This window comes from Paramormyrops kingsleyae, chromosome 4 (genome assembly GCF_048594095.1).
Source record: "Paramormyrops kingsleyae isolate MSU_618 chromosome 4, PKINGS_0.4, whole genome shotgun sequence".
NCBI classification, from domain to species: Eukaryota; Metazoa; Chordata; class Actinopteri; order Osteoglossiformes; family Mormyridae; genus Paramormyrops; species Paramormyrops kingsleyae.
In genome coordinates, this window is record NC_132800.1 from 45378618 (window position 1) to 45398770 (window position 20153).

Sequence of the window (20153 nt, forward strand, 5' to 3'; positions counted from 1 at the left end):
CCTGTTACCCTCACCACTCATTTTTAATGGAAAGCAGAGTTTAGAAGATGAAGTATGGGACAGGGGTCTCGGGAAAGCCAAAGGGAACTATATAGTATAATCCCATTCATTATACTGCTCTTCAGTAAACCAAAATAGCCTGACAGTGGTGGGTCATAAACAATCATTGCCAATCATTGTTAATCATTGTCAATGATGGAATGGGATGTCAGAAGGTCGTAGGTCATCCTTGAAGAAGACCACAGCCATTGTGGGGCTTTTTTGGTTGAACATGGGTGTGATGATCGAGTTAAAGTCCAGGCAGGGTGTCAATGTCTTTGTAGATGTGGTCAGGAAACATCTCCGATCTTGGGGACTGGGGGGCAATCCCTCGCTGGCATCAGGAGCTGGTGGCGCCTGTTTCACTGGTGACAGTTATCCTAGAGAGTTACGTTCCTCGACCACTACTGTTCCATGAGGGCTGGCAGTAAGATGCCTTTGATCTGGGTGATGGTGTGTGGAACACGTCCCAGGTGAGTCACACGTGGACCCCGACGCTCCCCAGGGAAGTCAACAACCAGCAGGAAGCCTCACAGTGACTCAAAAGCCTAGTATGGCTCACAAAGCCACCATGATAATGTAGACTGCAGTTTTACTGCTACACTGAATCAATGGAGGCTAGGCAGGGGCACAGCGAAGGGATGCAGTACCAGTTGAAGTCCCATGTCTGAGACAAAATGAAAATGACTTCAAATCAGATGGTGCCCCAGGCCGCCTGTGTCACCTGATGTATTGACCAACACTGGCGGGGTGACGTCTAAGCTCTCTCATCATCTGAATCACATATGTTGTTCAAGAGAGCATTGGAATGTGCCATTAAGTGTATAGTGTCTCAGACTAACATGCATCAATTGGAGCTCGCTCCCGAAAGGTCGAATGGTAACAGACTGCGGCAGCAGCCGAAATACCTGCATGAATCAGAACTCCAGACTCCAAGGCGAGGCTAGGTGTAGAGTCCCAGCTTCATCTAAACTGCAATAGGTATCGACAGAATTCCTACTGCACTCAGGTGAGAAAACAAAACAAATGGACACCTACATCCATTAGAGGACTCTGCAAAAGTCTTGCAGTTCATTCTGTGTGGTCTCTGACAAGAGGTGTCTGCCTGAAAGTTTCAGGGCTAGAACAACATGTCATTTTTAATAGGAGTGATGGCACACCATTACCCATAATTCAGTGCATCTCATCCAGGAAAGACCGTGACCAATACTATGGTCAGTCATTCCATGGCTCAGCTCGGGGGAAGATGGAGCTTTGATGCCAGGTGTAGATAAACATGGTCTTCTTGAAAGTTCTTTGTCGCTCTCATTGTCCCATCACCCAGCGTGCGGTGCCTCACGATTGGAGACTGGCCTTTTCACAGCCAATGAATAGACATTAAGAGTATCACACCTACCTTTCCAGAATGCTCTTCCATGCCAAAGAAGAAAAAATGTGTATCTGGGTGATTCTGTGTCTGTGTGGACATGCCACAAGGCTGATTGCGCTACCAGCCTGAGGGTTCATTTTGGCTTATTAGGATTCTTGCTAATTTAATTTGATACTTATATTACTGAGAGACCCTGTCTGGCACTTTCACAAGAGCGTCCTTAAAAATCTTCCCGTGTAATAAGATTTCCGAGACGGACGAGGGAGGTGACAGCTGCTATCATAACACAGACATGCTGTCCTTCCCGAAGAAGCTTCTTTCAGGAATCTGGATGCCCACAGAGATGTAATGTTCAGTATGCCAAGCGTCTCCACAAAGGTTTCGTTCAGCAGAGGTTTAGCATAGTGCCAGGGATAGAGGCAACGTCCTGATGTGTTTTGCATGGTTGTCTGTGCTGGTGTTAAGTAAATCTCAGTGTACATGCCGGCCAGTGGAATTAAAAGCAGATTTCTGAGAGAATTCTGTGTGGAACAGCACATCTGCTGCCAAGGGGAGCTTGGATGTGTGAGGGGATTCTCTTTTGGGGAAACGAGAGAGTTCATCTTGTTGAACCCTACATTTCTCCAAGAGAAACCCATGCACCTACAGCATACATGACTCCGGCATATAAATAATAAGCGGGGTTGTATACAGCGGCGGGCTACAGGAGCACTGGCCCCAGCTGAATGCTGATTGGCCCCAGAAGTGCCCTCTCCCTTGTCACTCATTGATTGACAACATATCATTGGCTAATGGTAAGACTGGCTTCTTTGTGTAAATTATGACTGCTCTTTTGCCCCCCCTTAAAAAATCTTGGAATATCCCCTGGTAGTATGACACCCACCTTATTGGTTCATAGCATCACATGGTCTTGAGCCAGAGGGTGCGTTTGACTTCATGCAGCCGCTTACAGCACTGGCTTAAAGCAATGCATTCTGGTCCTGATGCAATACATCATGGTTAGATGTCACCACGCGTCACCATGTCATATGGTACGAAAATCTCGCGAGAGCAAGATGACTTAAGACAGCTCATGCAGCACCTCTGAGCCAGCTGCACAAACTGGAACCGCCTCCCTGACGATACAACTTTGCCCTTATTGGCTGATGATTTTAGTTACACGCATGATGTTTTTATCCCGGGAAGTTCCGACGCGTTATCTGCTATTTATTCCGAAAAGCACGTAAAGCAGTGAGAAATGGTTTTCATTTAATTTACCTAGTAAATTAAAGTTTAAATAAATGACATAAATGCTCTAATATTACACGTAAGTTAGTGGTTTATTTATTGTTAGTTACTGTAATGTTTCGCTGCTTTATTTGTTTAATCGTGTCGTCTGTGAAGAAGGCATTCAAGTAAGAATTGCATTGTACTCTGTACATGACAATAAAAACCTTGAATCCTTGAAATAAATGTATTTGATCTTTTTCCTGGCAGCTATCCTTTTACACAGGGCCACTATACACAATAGTTTGGTTTTTTCACTGCTAACAGTTTGGATCAGGAGTTGGTTATTGTAAAAGAAGTAATGTGCATGCAGGTGATATCCTTTCTCACACCAAATACCACACAAGTGGTACTCCGAGACCCAAGCGATGGCCGCTCTCTCAGCCACACTGCCTTCTCATTTAGGAAACAGATCTTACGAAAATACTTCAAATTGAAAATGAAATAGGGGGCCATTTCTGAGACTTGCTGTACCCACTTTTATGAAGAGTATCTATGCTAAAATTTCAATTAATCTGTACAGGATGGGACTTCAGATGGTTGACCTTTAGCTGTACACACACATGGAGTCACTGCAGAATAGTGGCTTTAGATTTAAATCCACTTTGTCAGGATGGTCTGTAACTCGGAAGATGCTTGGCATCAGAAGGCTGCAGGTTCAAATCCTGTGTTCAGTAGAGTGATCCCACCAATGGGCTCTTGAGCAAGGCTCTTAACCCCCAAATGCTCCAGGTACTGTCTTTCCCTCCTTTCTGAAACATGCATTGCTTTGGATAAAAGCCTTTGATAAAGCAATAAACAAATGCAGCTTGTCTGGTCAGCTTTCACTTGCGTGCATTATGGTGTTCAAAACAAGTGTTAAGCACTGCAATTAATTACAACAAACAAATCACACAGAAACCACGGATGGACACTCAGACACACGTCACAGGACATGCACACGCAGAGAGAGGCTCGCCGGGCCGTGAGTCGTGATCTGATCGCTTTATTCATTGCCATACTATAATCCCCATGACATTTCCCGAACCAGACTGCCACTGAGTGTCCTGACGTGACCTGCAGCCACGGGCTCTCCAGGGAGTAACCAAAACAGATAAACACAAAGTCCGTTAGCATAAAACCGGGGAAAAAACGTTTAAAGACAAAACAAAGTTTAAAGTCCTTTCTTCAAAAAGATGTAGCAACCAAAAAAAAAATTATATAAATCGCCACCGTAGTCAGACAAACACTGGGAAAGACGGATTGTCCATTTGGAAGGAGCACACTGAATGTACCACTCAAATCTTGAGGTTTGGTCGACTTTTTTCTCACCTATTGTCCCAAGAAATAAAGGAAAAGGAAAACAGAAGAAGAGTGAGCCAGGGAGGGAAGGGACTTGAGTACTGGGTGATACAGGGCTCACCAGCAGACACTCCAGTTCTGCTGTCTGAAACCAGGCAGCTTGTCAATCCGTCTGCATCCGGAATAGGATGGATATCACTCATCCCCCTAATTCCTTGACTGGCAGCAGAGTCCATTTTCCCATTGGAGAAGGAAGCAGAAAAGCCCCAAGCTGTCTCTGAAGATCCCCTCCCGCCTGAGTAGGAATGTGACCTCACCCCCCCAAAAAAAAATCTCAGCAGAATTTAATAATAATGAGATGAGCCTCCCCCTAAATTGAAGAGCAAACAACATTTTTAAAATGACAGGAGCATGATGGGAAATCTTCATTTCTACTTTTCGTAACCTTGTGTTGTAACTGGAGTGAGGCGCACACTCGCAGAAACGTGATGGCGCACTGCTGGCATCTTCCACTTTATGCTGCGACAGAGTGAAGGCCCATCAGTCAGAGGAGAGGCGAGGGCTCAGGGGGTCTGTGATCAGCCTGGCCATTTGTCTTTTATACAAACAGAAGCAGCATAAGAAAGTAAACAAAAAGAAAAGAGAAGGACGCGATCTGTAATTAAGGCGGATAAAACATTGCAGATCGCCTGTGCTGCTGTTTTCGGACAGGCTGCCACAACAGTCAGGGTCTCCCAGCTCCTGAGGCAGAGGAGGAGAGAAGGAGGACAGAAGGAGGACAGAAGGAACTCCAGAAACGGCAAAGGAATAAAGAGAAAGTGGTCCTCTTTTGGGATGAGACTCATTAAAAGGTGATCCGTGAACTGTCCATAAAAATAAATAGATTGAAGGATAAAAAAACAAAATCTTAAAGAGGAGGGTGATTTCCAGATTCATCCGAGGTCTTCCAGAAGGTTTGCTTTAGTTGTGGGTGATTGGGGGGAATTAAGAACTAGATGTGCTGCCGATTTTTACCGCCAAAGAAAACGACGCCGCAGTGCATCATGGGAAGGGCCCCGAGCTGAAGTCCCTGTCCCCGTTTCACGGACGCACTGAACCAATTGGAGGGGGAGGGAAGATAATGAACCCCTCCCCCTCTCAGATTAAGGAGTGGTTATGTGGAAGGCCACTCCCCCCTGTCCTAACAGCCAATAGAAGCTGAGGAAGGTTGGGGGCGGTGTCCTGGGTGAGGGCGGGGCTTCACACCCACTCCTGCATGGAGCGCTTGCAGTACAGTATGTGGCGTGGCGTGCCCTTACGCTTGAACTGCACCACTGTGTAGAGCAGCACCAGCAGGCAGAGCGCCAGCACACACGGGATCACAATGGCCACCACCTTCACTGTGCCTGCCGCACTCTCAAGCTTGATCACCACGTCCACGTCGTCCTCCTCCACTGGGGGGCGCCGCTCACGGTCCCGACCCGTTTCCGGATCTCGGTCCATTGAGCCATCACAGCCCATGAAGTCCTTCAGGATGGAGCGTGGGTATCCTGGCTCAACACGCAGTTTCTGGTTGTTGAACTTCCAGTACTCTTTGCCCTTGTAGAAGTATGTGAAGCCTGGAAGGTTCCGGAAAACATGGACAATTAGCTTCATTCTTTCTTTATCATTAAGTCACGCAGTATTTATACCTCATTAAAACCTTTGTTGGTTTTACTAATGACTAACAAGGTCCTTGGCGCAGCAAAAACGCTGAGATCACAGCGGACACATCGGGGACTCGTACCGTTGGCTTTGTCCACAAACGCCCCCTGTGGGGAGTTGGGGATGCCCTTCCAGACGGTGATGGGTTTAGGGTACCCGGGGTCCATAGTGCGCATGTCCTCACTGTAGCGCCAGTACCTGGGGGGGGGACAGTGCCATGAGCCCGCGGGAAGGTCACGGCCAGATCATCGCCCACGGCAATGAGCAAGGTGATCGCGATAAGGTCCCTGCTGAAGGCAAGCAGGGTGACCGAGCTCCATAACCAGATGCTTCTTTGATTATTTTCTAGCTGTTTACCTACTGATAACCCAGAGTCACTCAAATTTAATTCTCCAAAAAGTTTGCAGTGTGGGTATTGTGTTTTATTACCTATTGTATACGACTGTATCACTACTGCACTATTCCACTGTATTATTTTGCACGCTGTGCCTGTGACCAGAAGGTTGCTGGTTCAAATTCCAGGATTAGCAGAATGATTTCACTATTGGGTCCTTCAGCAAAACCCTTAACTTCTCATTGCTCAAGGGACAGTCTTTATGTCGCTTTGAATAAAAGCAGGTGATAAATAAATCTAGCAAATTTTAATTATTTAAAATGATGTTTAATACATATAAATATAATATTCAGAATTGGTTTTGTTCTACATATACAATAACATACACTGTATTTGGTCAAAATTAGTGGAATTTATTATAAATGTCTGCAGATACATATAGTACAGTGGAGGCCCAGGAATAAGGCACGGGAAAGCTGGCTCTCACCTGTCACCTTTAAAGAAGTACGTCTTGCCCACGTCCTCCCACCAGACGACTGCCTCAATGCTCTGCACTTGCATCCCACTACTGAACATGGAGATGTCCTGCGGGTAGGATGGCTGCAGCACTGTGTCCTTGAACACCCAGAAGCGGTTCCCTGCAGGCGGGCAGAGGCTTTAGGAAACACCAGGGATCAGCAGGCCACGCTAAGCCGCACCTGGAGGCTGACATCACTTGCGCTATTCCTGTATCTTAGCGTAACCGACACGAGTTTACGGACGAGATGGACTATGTGTGACGCCTCTCCATCCTTCGTATTTATTCAGCTGGACTCTCAGTTTGGTGATTCAGGTTAAGTAGTTGCTTCAGGGCTCATCAGCAGGTGGCTGGCGGGAGAACTCAGCGCTTAAAAAAAACATGATCTGGGAAAAGCATCTCGATGGCCAAGCTGAAGATCCCCGCCGAAGCCAAACGGGACTCGTATGAGCCTGACTAAACGCCGGCCAGGAGATTACTTTCAAAGCATCGATTTTTCCTGGATGAGATTTAGCCAAAACTCCAGCCAGGATGGCGAGATGATATTTATTGATCACAGGCCATGTAACTGAGACAGTGAGAACAAGTGCCTTTTTGTGTGGTTAAACCTGATGTGACATTTGGTTTGTGCGCCTGCATCTCGCCTTAAAGCTCATTAAGAAAGACGGGTTTTGTCTTGTGGGGAGTGGGGGTGGTAACAGGCAGCTGGGCAGATGGAGATGTTGAAACAGAGACGTCCATCAGGGGACACTAGTGTTTGATCTGCTTTTCTGTAGAAGATTAACCCCCATTTTTGCACCTAACAGTGGGAAGGTATTGGTCACACACAGGGGTTGGTTTGTTGTTGCTGGGCCCCACTAAAAAGTCACTTTGGGCACATTAGCGTAGTTATTGTTGTGTCCAACAAAGGGCTCCCAAACCTTGAGGGCCCCACGCATGTGCACAACTGCTCAATGACCACCGGGGAGAGGCAAAGCAGGGACTCAGGGGGTTCATAGAGATGTTGTGCTGCCCCACAGTGCACCATGGGTAATAAGACTCAGCTGTCCCTGACTGAGCTGATTGCTTTGTTATTGTCTTTATAGGGTTGCCTGGGAGGATTCGGAGAAGACAATGTTTGGGGGGGCGTGGAGGGGGCCTGAAAAGGACCTATGGGAGACTCACAAAGGACGAGCGGATAGGATTGAGATCCAGTTTTGTTTGAATCCCATTTGGACCTTGACCGAGTACCTGAATCTCGGTTGCAGCCTGCAGGGGGCACCACCAGACAAGAACTGCTGAGCGCACACTTCCAGCAAAGCCCCAAGTTTATTACTCTTTATTTCATTAGCTTTAATTTATGTTTACTTTTCTCTCTATGAGCCATTTTACCGTGCACCAAAGATTTGGAGTGGGTCTAGGGGTTTATAGTAAGCGTTAGAAAAACATGCCCATTAAACTGAACAAAAGACTAATTTGTCAAATGGGGGGGGGGGGCGCAAAGTTACTTTGGCCAGGGTATCTCTCTGGCTGATTCAATAAGGCCCTAGCGAGGCAAGGGGAACGTCGATCCAGAACCGGGCCCTCTCTGAAATCTGACCCTGGAACCATGCTGTGGAGGCCCAAGTGGGGAGTCTGACCCAATTAAATGGAATTAAATGACAAGAGAGATAACAACTACATCTCTGCAATATTTTCTCTTCGTTCCACTTCTCATCCTTCCGAAGGGACAAAGAAGCACCTTTAGTCATACTCACTCTCTTCCGCAGGTTTTGCATTTATAACAGTGACCGTGTGGACTAGGTGATGTCGTTTGCCCATATCATGTGACCTGCACCACGTGACTAGGGGTATGATGAAATTGTTCAACCCAGACTTGTACTCTTTTTATCCTTTGTCCTGGTCAGTGTCCTGTGTCATGTGACCTGTGTCATGGGACTGGTGCTTAAAGTGATTGTCATTGTTGACACACCACAGCACACAACCATGAAACATGTCCTCTGCATTTAACCCATATGTGATATCATGACATTGCAGCAGGCAGCCAATTCAGTCCATGAGGAGCAGTGCTTGGGTGGGGGGGGGATGGGTACCTTGCTCGGGGCACCTCAGTGGTATCTTGGTTGTTGCTCCCCTAACTATTAGGCCACCACTGCCCCCGCTTTTTTAGCCTAGACTTATACCCCTGTCCCTCTGGCTATCACTAAACAATGCTGAATGTTAACATCCTGCCAGTGTGGCCCAGAGGGCAGTGATCCCGGATACGGGAGTAGGACCCCTGGGAAGGGTGGGCTCAGTCATGCAGCTTCCTGGCCAGCCCTGCCCCAGGGGCCCCCATGCCTGCCTCCCGTTCTAGCCGGAAACTGGGCTGACTGGGGGTGGAGCAGGGTCTGAAAACCCCCGCCATCCCTGATCCTGAGAAAATCTCGTGAAAGTGAGCTCTGCGCCTCGAGGAATAAAGGAAGCAAACAAAAATTATGTGGTGCAGGAAGACTCCCCTGGTGGGGCTCTGCTTGTTGGCACCTCCTCCAAGTGATCTCAGCGAGTGCTCTGTCCCAGGATGCACTGGGGCACAGGGCGGGAGGGACCACCCATGACCCCCTGCCTTCCTGCATACCCACCAGAACGTGAAAGTCAGGGGTCATGGTGGTCCTAGGATGAATCACCCTTTCAGTACTCCAAAGTATTGCAGACCCCACCTGAGACTCCCCCATCCTCTTACACATAGATCTCCTAAACCCTCTTTTCCTCTTTTTCCCACCATACCCATACCCCACCCCACCCCCTCACCTTTGAAGAAGACAAACTTTCCTTCGCTGTTCTCATAGACGGCATCCACCTTGGGGGGCAGACCCCTCCAGAAGTAGGAGATCTGCATGGGGTAGCCTGGCATCACCGTGTTGTCCCGGACCCGCCAGAACCACTGGTCCTGCAGGGGAGAAGGGAGAGGGGCCATGAGCCCAGTTAGGAAGATGGCAGGCTGTAATGAACAGCCAACAGGAGGCAGAGTGGTTGAGGGCAGAGTATTTACAGGGCGACTGATGAGCGCCATGCAGGAGGAGGGAGCCAGCTCTGAAACACAATGCTGCCCCCCCCAGAGGGAAGCAGGGGGAGCAGGTTGATGGGGACTGAGGTTCTGATGCTGCCTGACAACAGATGTGATGGCAGATCCCACTGGCCACCGTGGGGGCCTGTCAGTGCCGGTGATTAAACCCAGCGGAGCTGTCACCGCTAATGTATAAATCCGTCCCCCGCCAGCGGCACAATCGAAGCCTAACTGACACCCTCGTTCCCCCACTCCCCCCACAACAGCAAGGCCCGGAGCCTGGCCACTCCGCCGAATCTGCCCAAATGAGCCCCGGTGGGACAAAAAACAAATACAACAAATAAAACAGTGCAACGGTGCTGGACAAAGGAACCGATGACAGCATGCATGGCATCTGTAAGTGTGAGGATATAATTAGCGCTGATGAGGTCATCTCTCGGTACCAAAAACACACACATACTCCAGCAGCCATTATCTCGCCATCGTACCTGCCCCCCCATCCCCTGTCCAGGAAAGAAACACCTCAAGAAACTGGACTGGGCCCACCAAGGTCCAGTCCTTAGCTGGACTCTCTCACTCCCCAGGCCAAAGAGACGTGACTTCCTGTCACTGATGCGCACACCTACAGCACTGTGGCTAAGTCACAGGTTTCGACAACATGTCACTACTGGTTCACACCAGGAGCAGTGTGGCTACTGTTGTACCTTAGACTCATAGCTGCTCTATTCCCCAAGTGGCTCAGAATAAATATGTGACGCTAAGTGACTAATAAGTAATGAAGCTCATGAACTCTGCGCTGTGCCTCAAATCCTTCAGGCTGCCCATTTGGAACTGGTCACATGGTCCAAGACTGTAGGCTCAAATTCCACAGATACTGCTGCTCTAGTACCTTTGAAGTATGAGAACAGGTACACCCAGTGGCTGGATTGTCTGGTAGACCTGCCCTTTAATACAAGCAGCCAATCAAGTTGGCTGAATACATACACCACACAGACAGGGTCAGGAAGTTCGTTTACGTTTGTGGCTAAGATATGGGATCTAGGTCAATGTTTCTCAACCCAGTCTTCAGGTACCCCCAAAAAGTTCAAGGTTTTGCACTCTCCCAGCTCCCAGCCAATCAAGAACACCATAGACCTGGTGCGGGTGGCTGGGAGCTGGGAAGGAGCAAAAATGTAGACTGTCTGGAGGTTCCTGAGGACTGGGCTGAGAGACATTGACCTGTCTGAGATACACTGATGTGGGAGGTTTTGAACGTGCTGTGATTGTTGGAGCCGGTCGTGGTGGTACCAGTGTGTCAAAAGCAGCCACCCTGCTGGGACGTTCACACACCGCAGTTTCTGGAGTTTTTGGTGTGATCAACAAAAACATCACTTCAGTGGCATTTCTGTGGCTGAAGACACCTAGTTAATGAGAGAGGTCAGAGGAGAATAGCCAGATGCACTAAAGCTAAGAGGATAACAGCCAGTGTCACCTCCTCACTTCGTCTCACTGTATGCTTTAATGTATATGGCTGAGATGACATTAAAGCTCTCATTGACTTGACTGCGGCAGCGGTGTTCAGAAAGGCTTCTCACAAATATCCTTAAAGTGTTTCTGCAGAAAGAGGTGTGTCCAAGCTACTGTAGTACCTGCTAGGCGTACCTAATAAACTGTGTGTTGATGTAAACAGCATATAGGTTTTAGGTCTCCTTTTAAACATCTTGAACACAGTTACACATCATTTCATCAGAATTATTTCGGTTTTGAGAAACAGACTCCCTTGAAAAAAAAAACACACACATTTCTAATTAAAGTCAGGGCTCCAAGTTTTTTTAAAATCCTGTTAACTTTCATGTGGTTCAAATTAATTTGAATAGTAACAGATGGAGGGGAAAAAATGTTTAAAAATGGGAATGAAGTCGCTGTGGGTACAGTATCTGAACAAAGGGATTCCCGTTTGAGACGCCCTGGGACTCGCTGATGCCCACAGTTAATTAACCCCTTTCAAATACCTTTTTTGACAAAAACGTACTTCCTTTTCAGATAGAGTAGGGTGGAAACAGGGGTGATCACGCGTGTTCGGTAAAGGAGGAAAGCATACGTGTGCTGGAACAGGCGTGACATCCACATGCGTGTGGATTCAGACACGTGAATGTTGATTGGAGGCTGAAGGAGTCTGGGGGTGTCCATGTAGAGGGGGGGGGTTAATAATCAACCCTGGAGTCAGACAGTAAGGTTACCTGGGGTGGGGGTATGATCCCAGTCACTGGGGGGGTAGATACAGCTAGCCCTGATGGCTGAACTCAGTCAAGAAGACAGGTGGAGAGCAGCCAGGCATATTGGAGCAGAAGAAGAGCCCAGGCCCTGCATGTCCATGCCACGGGGCTGCTGGGGAAAGCAGAGTCTGAAACACAGGGCTCAGGATCTGGCCTCCCATCAGGAAGCAGAGAGAAGAGCATGGGGGGGTCGTGAGAGTGAGGGCTCACGCCGCACGGCTACTGGCTGTTTATACCCAATGAAAAGCATGCCATGAATGGAGGGGCCCTTTGTGCTATGCGGTTCAGGTGCTCATGTTCAGGTCACAGGCTGCGTGACACAGACCCAGACTCTAGGAACACCACCCCTGCTTCAGCAGAACAGCCCCTACCCCCGAAAGCCCGTACCTTAAACACAAACATCTCCCTGCGCAGGATGGCCAGTGTGTTGAACCCCCCCTCGCAGATGTCCGGGCGGCCCCCACCATAGGGAGGCTTGTCGCCCGTGGGCAGCCGGGGGGGTCTCGTCTGCCGGTCATGCTTGCGGGGGTCCACGGGGGCGTGAGAGCGCGGGGGCGGGGCTGTGGGTAGCGGCCGCGTTGGCTGTGGCGCCTTATCCGGCGGGCCTGCGGAGGAGTGCTGGCTGTGACATCACTTCCTGTTTACAGAGCAGGTGGCAGCGCAGACGAACAAGTAACATGTGCCTGTCACTACCCCCCCGTCACTACCCCCACATCCCAATCCCCCTCAGACCAAACACATACATACACACACACACACGCAGACGGAGTACCGAACTGCTGAAGCTCTCATTTGATAAGAGAACCCTGCTCCCCCAAATCACTGTCAGGATAGCTGGGAAAGAACAGCTATTTGAAGATAGTGGGTGTATTATGACATCTATACTGGGGTAACAGACACAGACATACAAATACGCACAAGCACACACAGACAGACAGAAACAGACAGACAGACACAAACAGGTAGACACAGACAGACAGACAGACCCAGACACACAGACAGGCAGACCCAGACATATACAGACAGACAGACACATACAGACAGAGACAGACAGACACACAGAAACCCCCCCACACAGTCACACAGACACACAGTCCTGTGCTTAGCAACAACGTCTAGCTGCTGAATGTGAAATTCGCTGGTTTTGGTAATTCGGAAACAGCGTGTATTTAGATGCCATACCCGGCAATATTATTACCGTTGTATCAATTACATCACATATCGCACTTATTATGAGTCATTTTGTGAGTCACATCCACCCCCCCTCGCAGCACCTCCCACCTGCAACTAGAATGCCAGAACCCAGAATTCCCAGCATGCAGTGGTATCAGGCGTCAAAGGCGGACCGGTAAGGGCCAAAATATTGGAGGGGAGGGAGAGTGAGAGATAAAGGGAAGGATGAAAAAATAAACAGAAAGAGGAGCAAAGCCAGTGGGTGGGGGTATCCCTCCCTCTAGCCACAAGATAGATAGATAGATAGATAGATAGATAGATAGATAGATAGATAGATGGATGGATGGATGGATGGATGGATGGATGGATGGATGGATGGATGGATGGATGGATGGATGGAACACGCCGCTATGGACAGATGCAGCTGCCTGTTTGGGAACGCCAGGATCCACTCACCATAAATCTTCTGGATGCCCTGCAGGTCGTCATTGGGCAGCCGGAAGTGTTCCGTGTCCATGTACTGATAGAAGGGGGCCATTATTGCCGTGGGGTCGTTGGAGTGCTCCAGGCCCAGGGCGTGACCCAGCTCGTGCACCGCCACCAGGAAGAGGTCGTTTCCTGGGAAGGACACACAATCGCACGCACACGTTTAGGGAAGCTGGGGGACAGGAAATGGAGTGGTGTGTGGTGCAGGTGAGAATGCTCAGGGGCACTCAGAGCCACGTCACCAGTGCGGTTTTCCCAACCTAACCTGGTCACACTGCCGCCGTGTCACATGACTCTCAGGCAATGTGACAGGGTCACAGTTCCAATATCTGACCAATCAGCAGCTTTGCACATTGGCACTGTGAAGAAACTATTATGTGTGCATTTTTAATCTCAGCAACAATGATGACAGGAGTGGAAAGACCTCATTATTAGAAGCGCAGCTGTCAGGAACCGTCAGCGAGACATTCATAAACATGGCTGAATAACTGAGGATAATGAGCACAGGGCATTGTGGGTAACATTTGGGGGTGGGGGGGCACTGTTATATGGGGGCAGCTGTAGCGCTGCTGCAGTGCCAGTTGGTGTTTTGAGAGCTCCACACGAAAAAGCCATAAAGCACATTGCCGCAGAACACTTTCCGGAGAATTCCAGAGAGAAACGCTGAAGGGTCTCTGTTAATGTGATGCTTAAAACACCTGTTTTGTTTGCATTAATCCAAGACTTTCGACAAAATGACCCCCTCCCCTGCCAGCCCGCCAGCAGAGCCCTGTCCCCACCAAAAGAGAGCAAGAATGGGGCGCACAGCCATGATGAGCACCCATTACACAGGACAGACACAGTGGCCATTGTTAGCCCCCGCTTAATTTGATTAGGAGGAAGTACAGCTGAGTACAACTGAGTACAGCTGAGTACAGCTGAGCTGGCTTTAGCAGGTAACTCTTTATAGAAGTGCACAGTGCTTGTGGACACCTTGCTCTTCAGGCAGTGAGACATGCCCATGCCCCCCACCCCATCCAGGACTGACATCCAGAATTACCCTTTGCAGGCTGAACTGGAGCAACATCAAGATTTTATCCTACTAAATGCTGTGGCGGAGGAAGGTCCCTGTGTACAGCCTGCTTCCTGTGGGGTTTACCATCCACGCTGCTGCCGGTCTGTCACCAGGGGGTCAGGCGTGTGTGGTGGGGGGGTTTGTATGGGGGACAGCAAGAGGAAGCAGAGACAGGGAGAGAGAGAGAGAGAGAAGGAGAGAGCGAAAGCAAGGAGGACAAGGACAGTGAAAAAAAGAAATAGAGCGAGCGCGTAGCTTAGTGCAGGTTAACACAAGTCAATACAGGCTAGTGCAGGTTGGCTCAGGTGAAAACATGTTTGCGCAGGTTAGTGCAGGTTAACACAGGTCAATACAGGTGAGCGCAGGTCGACACAGGTTAAAAAAGGTTAGTGCAGGGCAGTGCAGGTAAACAGGTCAGCACTGGTCAGCGCAGGCTGACTCAGGTAAACAGGTCAGCATTGGTTAGCGCAGGCTGACTCAGGTAAACAGGTCAGCATTGGTTAGCGCAGGCTGACTCAGGTAAACAGGTCAGCATTGGTTAGCGCAGGTTAGTGCAGGTGTAAATGCAGCATTTGCATTGCACGCGTCTGCTAAACACGGAGCTGTGAATTGTGTGTGTAGCTGGGCAATGCATGCCAGCGAGGTTCGGCTGGGTTTGGAAGAGAGCACAGAGGAGCCCGGCCAGGCCTGAGCCCTGGGGGAAAGCAGGGGTGGAGCAGCCCGGCCACACAGAGACAGCTCCGGCTCATTTTACGCCTGTATAGTTTATGCTGTTAACTCTGCGACTCTGTTAACAGCACCCACATTCAGTGCACGTTTAACGGTACAGGAAAACGCAACGAACCCACCCCCACCGTTACTCGGCTGCCCCTACACCCCTGCATTGTTTTCTCCTCAAATCTCATATCCATGATCCCTCCCTCCATCTCTGACTATTCATTCTGACAGTCTGAAAAGGTACTTTGTTCCCCTCAGAATTCCCCCCATTCCCGGGACACATAAGCTGCCAAGCAGACCAGCTAAAGCCCCTTCGGTTCCCACAGTGACCAGCAGGGCAGGGCCATCGCATTCCTGATGATACATCGACCGGCACTCTGATAAGTTAATTAGAGTCAGTGAGGGTTAGGATGGGGGCTCTTATTCATAGAGGAGGGCCCATCATTCATACGGGGGGGGCGGAGACGACACAGACTGTTGAGTGTTCATCCACTTCTGAACCAGAGGTCAAACCTCCGGACCAATACGTCGTCTTAATTTTCTGTTACCTCAGAGGGCCTTTCTCAAATATCTTCTAAATGACGTCACCGCCCACACCTCCCCCAGACCCTGACCTGTCCCTAGAGGTCACGTCCTCCCCTCTTACTAGGACAGAACCTCAGTCTTCCATGGAACACCGGATGGGCCATAAAAGCTGTTGGAGGAAATCTGTGCGCCTTCATGCATGAACCTTTGGTATCTGACCTATTAATAGATTAATAGAGTGTTTTAACTGGCCAGTACCAACTAAACACCTCAATCAAAAGGTACAACAGCCGACCCCGCTAGGACCCAGAGAGCCCATACCTCCTGCACCAGACCTCGACAGGACGAGGCCCAGACACAGACCCCCGCTTCGGGCTGTGATTTACCCCCGCTGGGTATTTTTATCATGCCCATACGACTCATTTACCGATAATCTCTTTGGCAACAGCGAGAGGAGTGAAGTTTTCAAATGATTCCCATGGATGTGGAAGCAGATCCATGTCTGGCACCTCTCCGCCTGTTAATCATTTAAGCACAAGCGTATAAATGGGGCCTGATGGCTTAATCACGCTGATTACAGGACAATTCACAACCCGAAGTGCTTCTTTTCACGGGGTTCCCTGATAGCTCCCCCCGTTGGTTGTCTCCTGACTGTCTTCTGACACCAGCTAACAGACTAGTGTGGAACCAAAAACCTGTCTCTAGATGTGATCAAGACAAAGGAGATGATTGCTAACTTCAGGAGGGCACACCGTGACCACTCTCCACTGAACATCAACAGATCGCCAGTGGAGATGGTCCAGAGGACCAAGTTCCTTGGTGTTCACATCGCGGAGAACCTCACATGGACCCTCAACACCAGCTCCATCGCCAAGAAAGCCCAGCGGTATCTCTACTTCCTGTGGAGGCTGAGCGTACCCCCCCAATCCTCACCATGTTCGACAGAAGGACTATAGTGAGTACCCTATGTAGCTGCATCACAGCTTGGTATGGGAATTGCTCTGCTTCGGACCGCAAAACCCTACACAGGATAGCGAGCACAGCAGAAAAGATCATCAGGGCGTCTCTCCCCTCTGTCGCAGACATTTACACTTCATACTGCATCCACAAAGCCAGATGATTATGGACGATTCCACACACCCCTCCCACAGTCTCTCCCCCCTCCCCCCTGCCCTTCCATCAGGCAAAAGGTTCTGTAGCATATGGGTCTTCACTGCCAGGGTGGGAAACAGTTTCTTCCCTCAAGCCATCAGACTTCTGAACCGGATATGAATCACAAACTGTATTTCATATGTCATCTATTATATACTGCACATTCTCTGTCCTGGTGCTACTGTTTGCACTTCTGCAATTTTATTTACTATTTATTGCAGCCCTGCTGGTAAAATACAGTATAGTGATAAGACTGTATCTGCAATAATACTATTGATCCAATATCCACTCAATCCAGCACGGTTACAACGGTTGACTGCACTGTATGTTGTCTTGTTCTGTAAATGGCACTGTGTAGTCCTGTGTTGTTCTGTCCTCTTGTTTTTTGTGTACTGGAGGAACAATGGGCCTCATTCACCAATATTTTCTTAAGAATTCTCTTAAATTTGTTCCTACGAAATTTGTTAAGAACAACCTACATCGGATTCATGACGTGTTCTTAAGTAGCAGAATTGTTTGCGCCTTTGTTCTTAAGAATGGTGAATCCCACGTCTTCGTAACTGAAAGCGCATGCCAGTTTGTCCTAATTAGCATAGGGAAACGCCCTGGAATTTCCCATAAAAGGGCATGAGACTGTGTGCAAGGAATGGCAAAGAGATGTTTAGGCTGTGAGCCGCTTGGCACTAAGAGGAAAAAAACTTCAGTAATGCTGAAGTAGAAGTATTAATACAGTAAAATCCCGTTATAGTGGACTCGCTTATAATGTAATATCGTCTATAACGGACGAGGTCCGCTGGTCCCGGCCACGGGCCTTTAAGAACATGCAGAAAAAGCATCGGATATAGCGGACTCGCATATAACAGAATTTCGCTTATAACGGACAAACAATTTAGTCCCCAGGGCTGCTTTTAGCTGTAGTTTTGTTTGGCTATAACGGACATGCAGCTCCACCTACAAGGTGCTTGGCATGATATCCAGCGCAGATACGATGTCGGGATTATTAATAGTCACGCATCTGGTCAGGTAAAGTTGGATTACTACATGTACAATATAATAATCTATACCACAAGTGTGTCTGCTGGGGTGTGACATGAGTAAATGGTATCCTGTAGTTGTGTTCTGGGCATACAGCAACTTTGGATATAACGGACTTTAGATATAACAGACTGTTTTGCCAGGTCCCTTGAAGTCTGTTATAACTGGATTTTACTGTACAGGAGGTAAATGCAAATAGACACAGGTTATTTAGTAGCGTAACCAGTGGATATAAAGCCCCCAAGAAAGCTGATACAAGGAGAGATATCACCTTCTCTGTGAGCACTGTGTGCCAAATAAATCTAAATGATCTTGAAACATGCGTTCCCTTCTCAGAACACGATTGGCAAGCTCTTCAAGAAGTAACAGAAATGCCATTTTGATAGCAAAGCCAAAGCGCAGAAACAGACGTATTTATAATCCACATGATCGGCGTTACCAACATGAAAATCATTTTTACATTTTAAAATTATTTTTTATATTTTACTTTTATAAATTATTCAAATACTATTATTTTATAAACTATAGAATGAACTGCTATAACCAATTATTTTGAACAAACTATCATTACTAAAATGTGCATACGAATGGTCTTGAGTGTGCGTAGATTCTGTTCTTAGCTAAGAACAAATTCAGATAAGAAAACATTGGTGAATGTCAGAATCTTCGTAAAAAGTGCGTACGTGGGGTTTAAGAACAAATTTGTTCGTAAGAACGGTTGGTGAATGAGGCCCAATGTTTCCTTTCACTGCATACTGTGTATATGGCTGAAATGACAATTAAACCTACTTGACTTGAATTGACTCCAGGAGGGACCAAGGGTTAGCCTTACAGTGGCTAACAGCTATGCTAGCTGATGGGGACCTCACCCAAAGAGTTGGAAGCTTTAAGGTCCTACTAGGTAGAGTGTGTTCTGATGTTCGCTGGACATAAGAGAAGCTTGGAAGACCTAACAGGATGTTCCCGGCAGGAGAGCCGAAGATGAGGGCTTCCAAAGGTGTCACTACCCCACGACACACCGTAAACCCCTTCAAGGCCAACGTATAGAAAACAGATTTTTCACATCACCTCTCCCCGTGACATTTTTGAGTGGCTCACAGAGTTTGGATTTTTGGCAATGGTTTGGGACATCCTCCCTCCCACCATCCTACATGTCCCTTACATTTTTCCGGTGGGTAGACCTTTGGGATTTTAATCTCCAGATCGACACAGACCACCAAACATCGCTCCAAACACAGATCGCTGCATGTTCCACTAGCCTGGATGACACCGTTACCCAGGGGCGTTGCTAGAGATTTTGGGCCCCATGAAAGCATATCATATTAGGCCCCCCAGTCCAAACCAATCCAGTTATTTTCCTAATTTTTTAGGGCCCCTGTCACTCAGGGGCCCTTGGAATCGTCCTAGCTTTCCTCCCCCTTACGGCGCCCCTGCCGTTACCTATTGGGGATTCAGACTGCGTGACACATTGGGGGGGTGGGGGGGGGCGAGCACTATGGGGGGAAGGGGACTTAAATGTGAAAAAATCAGACAGGATAAGATTTGCGAGTTGGGCACAGCGCTCCACTGGCATTCAGATCCACATAACCGATCTGTGGGAGGCCTGAACAGCCAGTTGGGGGGGGGGGGGGGTATGGATAATTGGGGGGTATTATTGTCAAAAAGGGTAGTGGCACATTTTGACCACTGCATTCTGACACGTGGTGGCCCCCATTATCTGCCTCTTTTGCCTTACCAGCCCTTCTGGATTTCAGGCAGAGTTTTCAGCAAAGCAGATAAGTGGCGTATAAGGACAGAGGGAGCAGGAGATGGGGGGGCGTGCGAGTCCCTTTCTACCCCCCCCCCCCCACCCTGGTTGAAATGCACCACTGAATGTGACCCATTCATTCCCACAGCCTCTACATCACTGTCAGTGAGTGTTTCCTGCATCGCTGGTCTGACCTACTTTCCAGCGGCGCTGCAGGGCCTGTGTTTGATACTGCGGCTCTGGGCAGAAGAAAAGCAGCTGATCTGTGTGTGGGGGGGGGGCACATTGGCCCTGGGGGGGGGGGGGTCAGGCGAGGTCACATCTGCCTGTGGAAGACACTGCTGGCCACGGCAGATCCCACCACACACCTAAAGCATCCGATGGCAACAATAACAAACCAAGCACCTAGCAACTGGCAGGTTTCCTGGCAACCAGCACAGGATTTGTCTAGTGTGGCCTTCTGGGTGTGCGTCTGTGTGTGTGTGAGTGGGAGGC

At 48.7% G+C, this 20153-nt stretch overlaps 1 protein-coding gene across 2 annotated transcripts in view; it reads right to left on the reverse strand.

Annotated features, from left to right (window-relative positions):
• Positions 1-3643: 3643 nt before the first annotated feature.
• LOC111834037 (matrix metalloproteinase-16-like) overlaps positions 3644-20153 on the reverse strand; it is a 31132-nt gene continuing 14622 nt past the window's right edge. For both annotated transcript variants that reach the window (XM_072711493.1, XM_072711494.1), the window contains exons 5-10: positions 13399-13560; positions 12157-12374; positions 9259-9397; positions 6460-6610; positions 5721-5836; positions 3644-5553 (exon numbers count right to left, since the gene is read on the reverse strand). In XM_072711493.1, coding sequence (XP_072567594.1) covers positions 5195-5553; positions 5721-5836; positions 6460-6610; positions 9259-9397; positions 12157-12374; positions 13399-13560 — 1145 coding nt within the window. In that variant the 3' untranslated portion in view covers positions 3644-5194. The remainder of the gene's footprint in view (positions 5554-5720; positions 5837-6459; positions 6611-9258; positions 9398-12156; positions 12375-13398; positions 13561-20153) is intronic.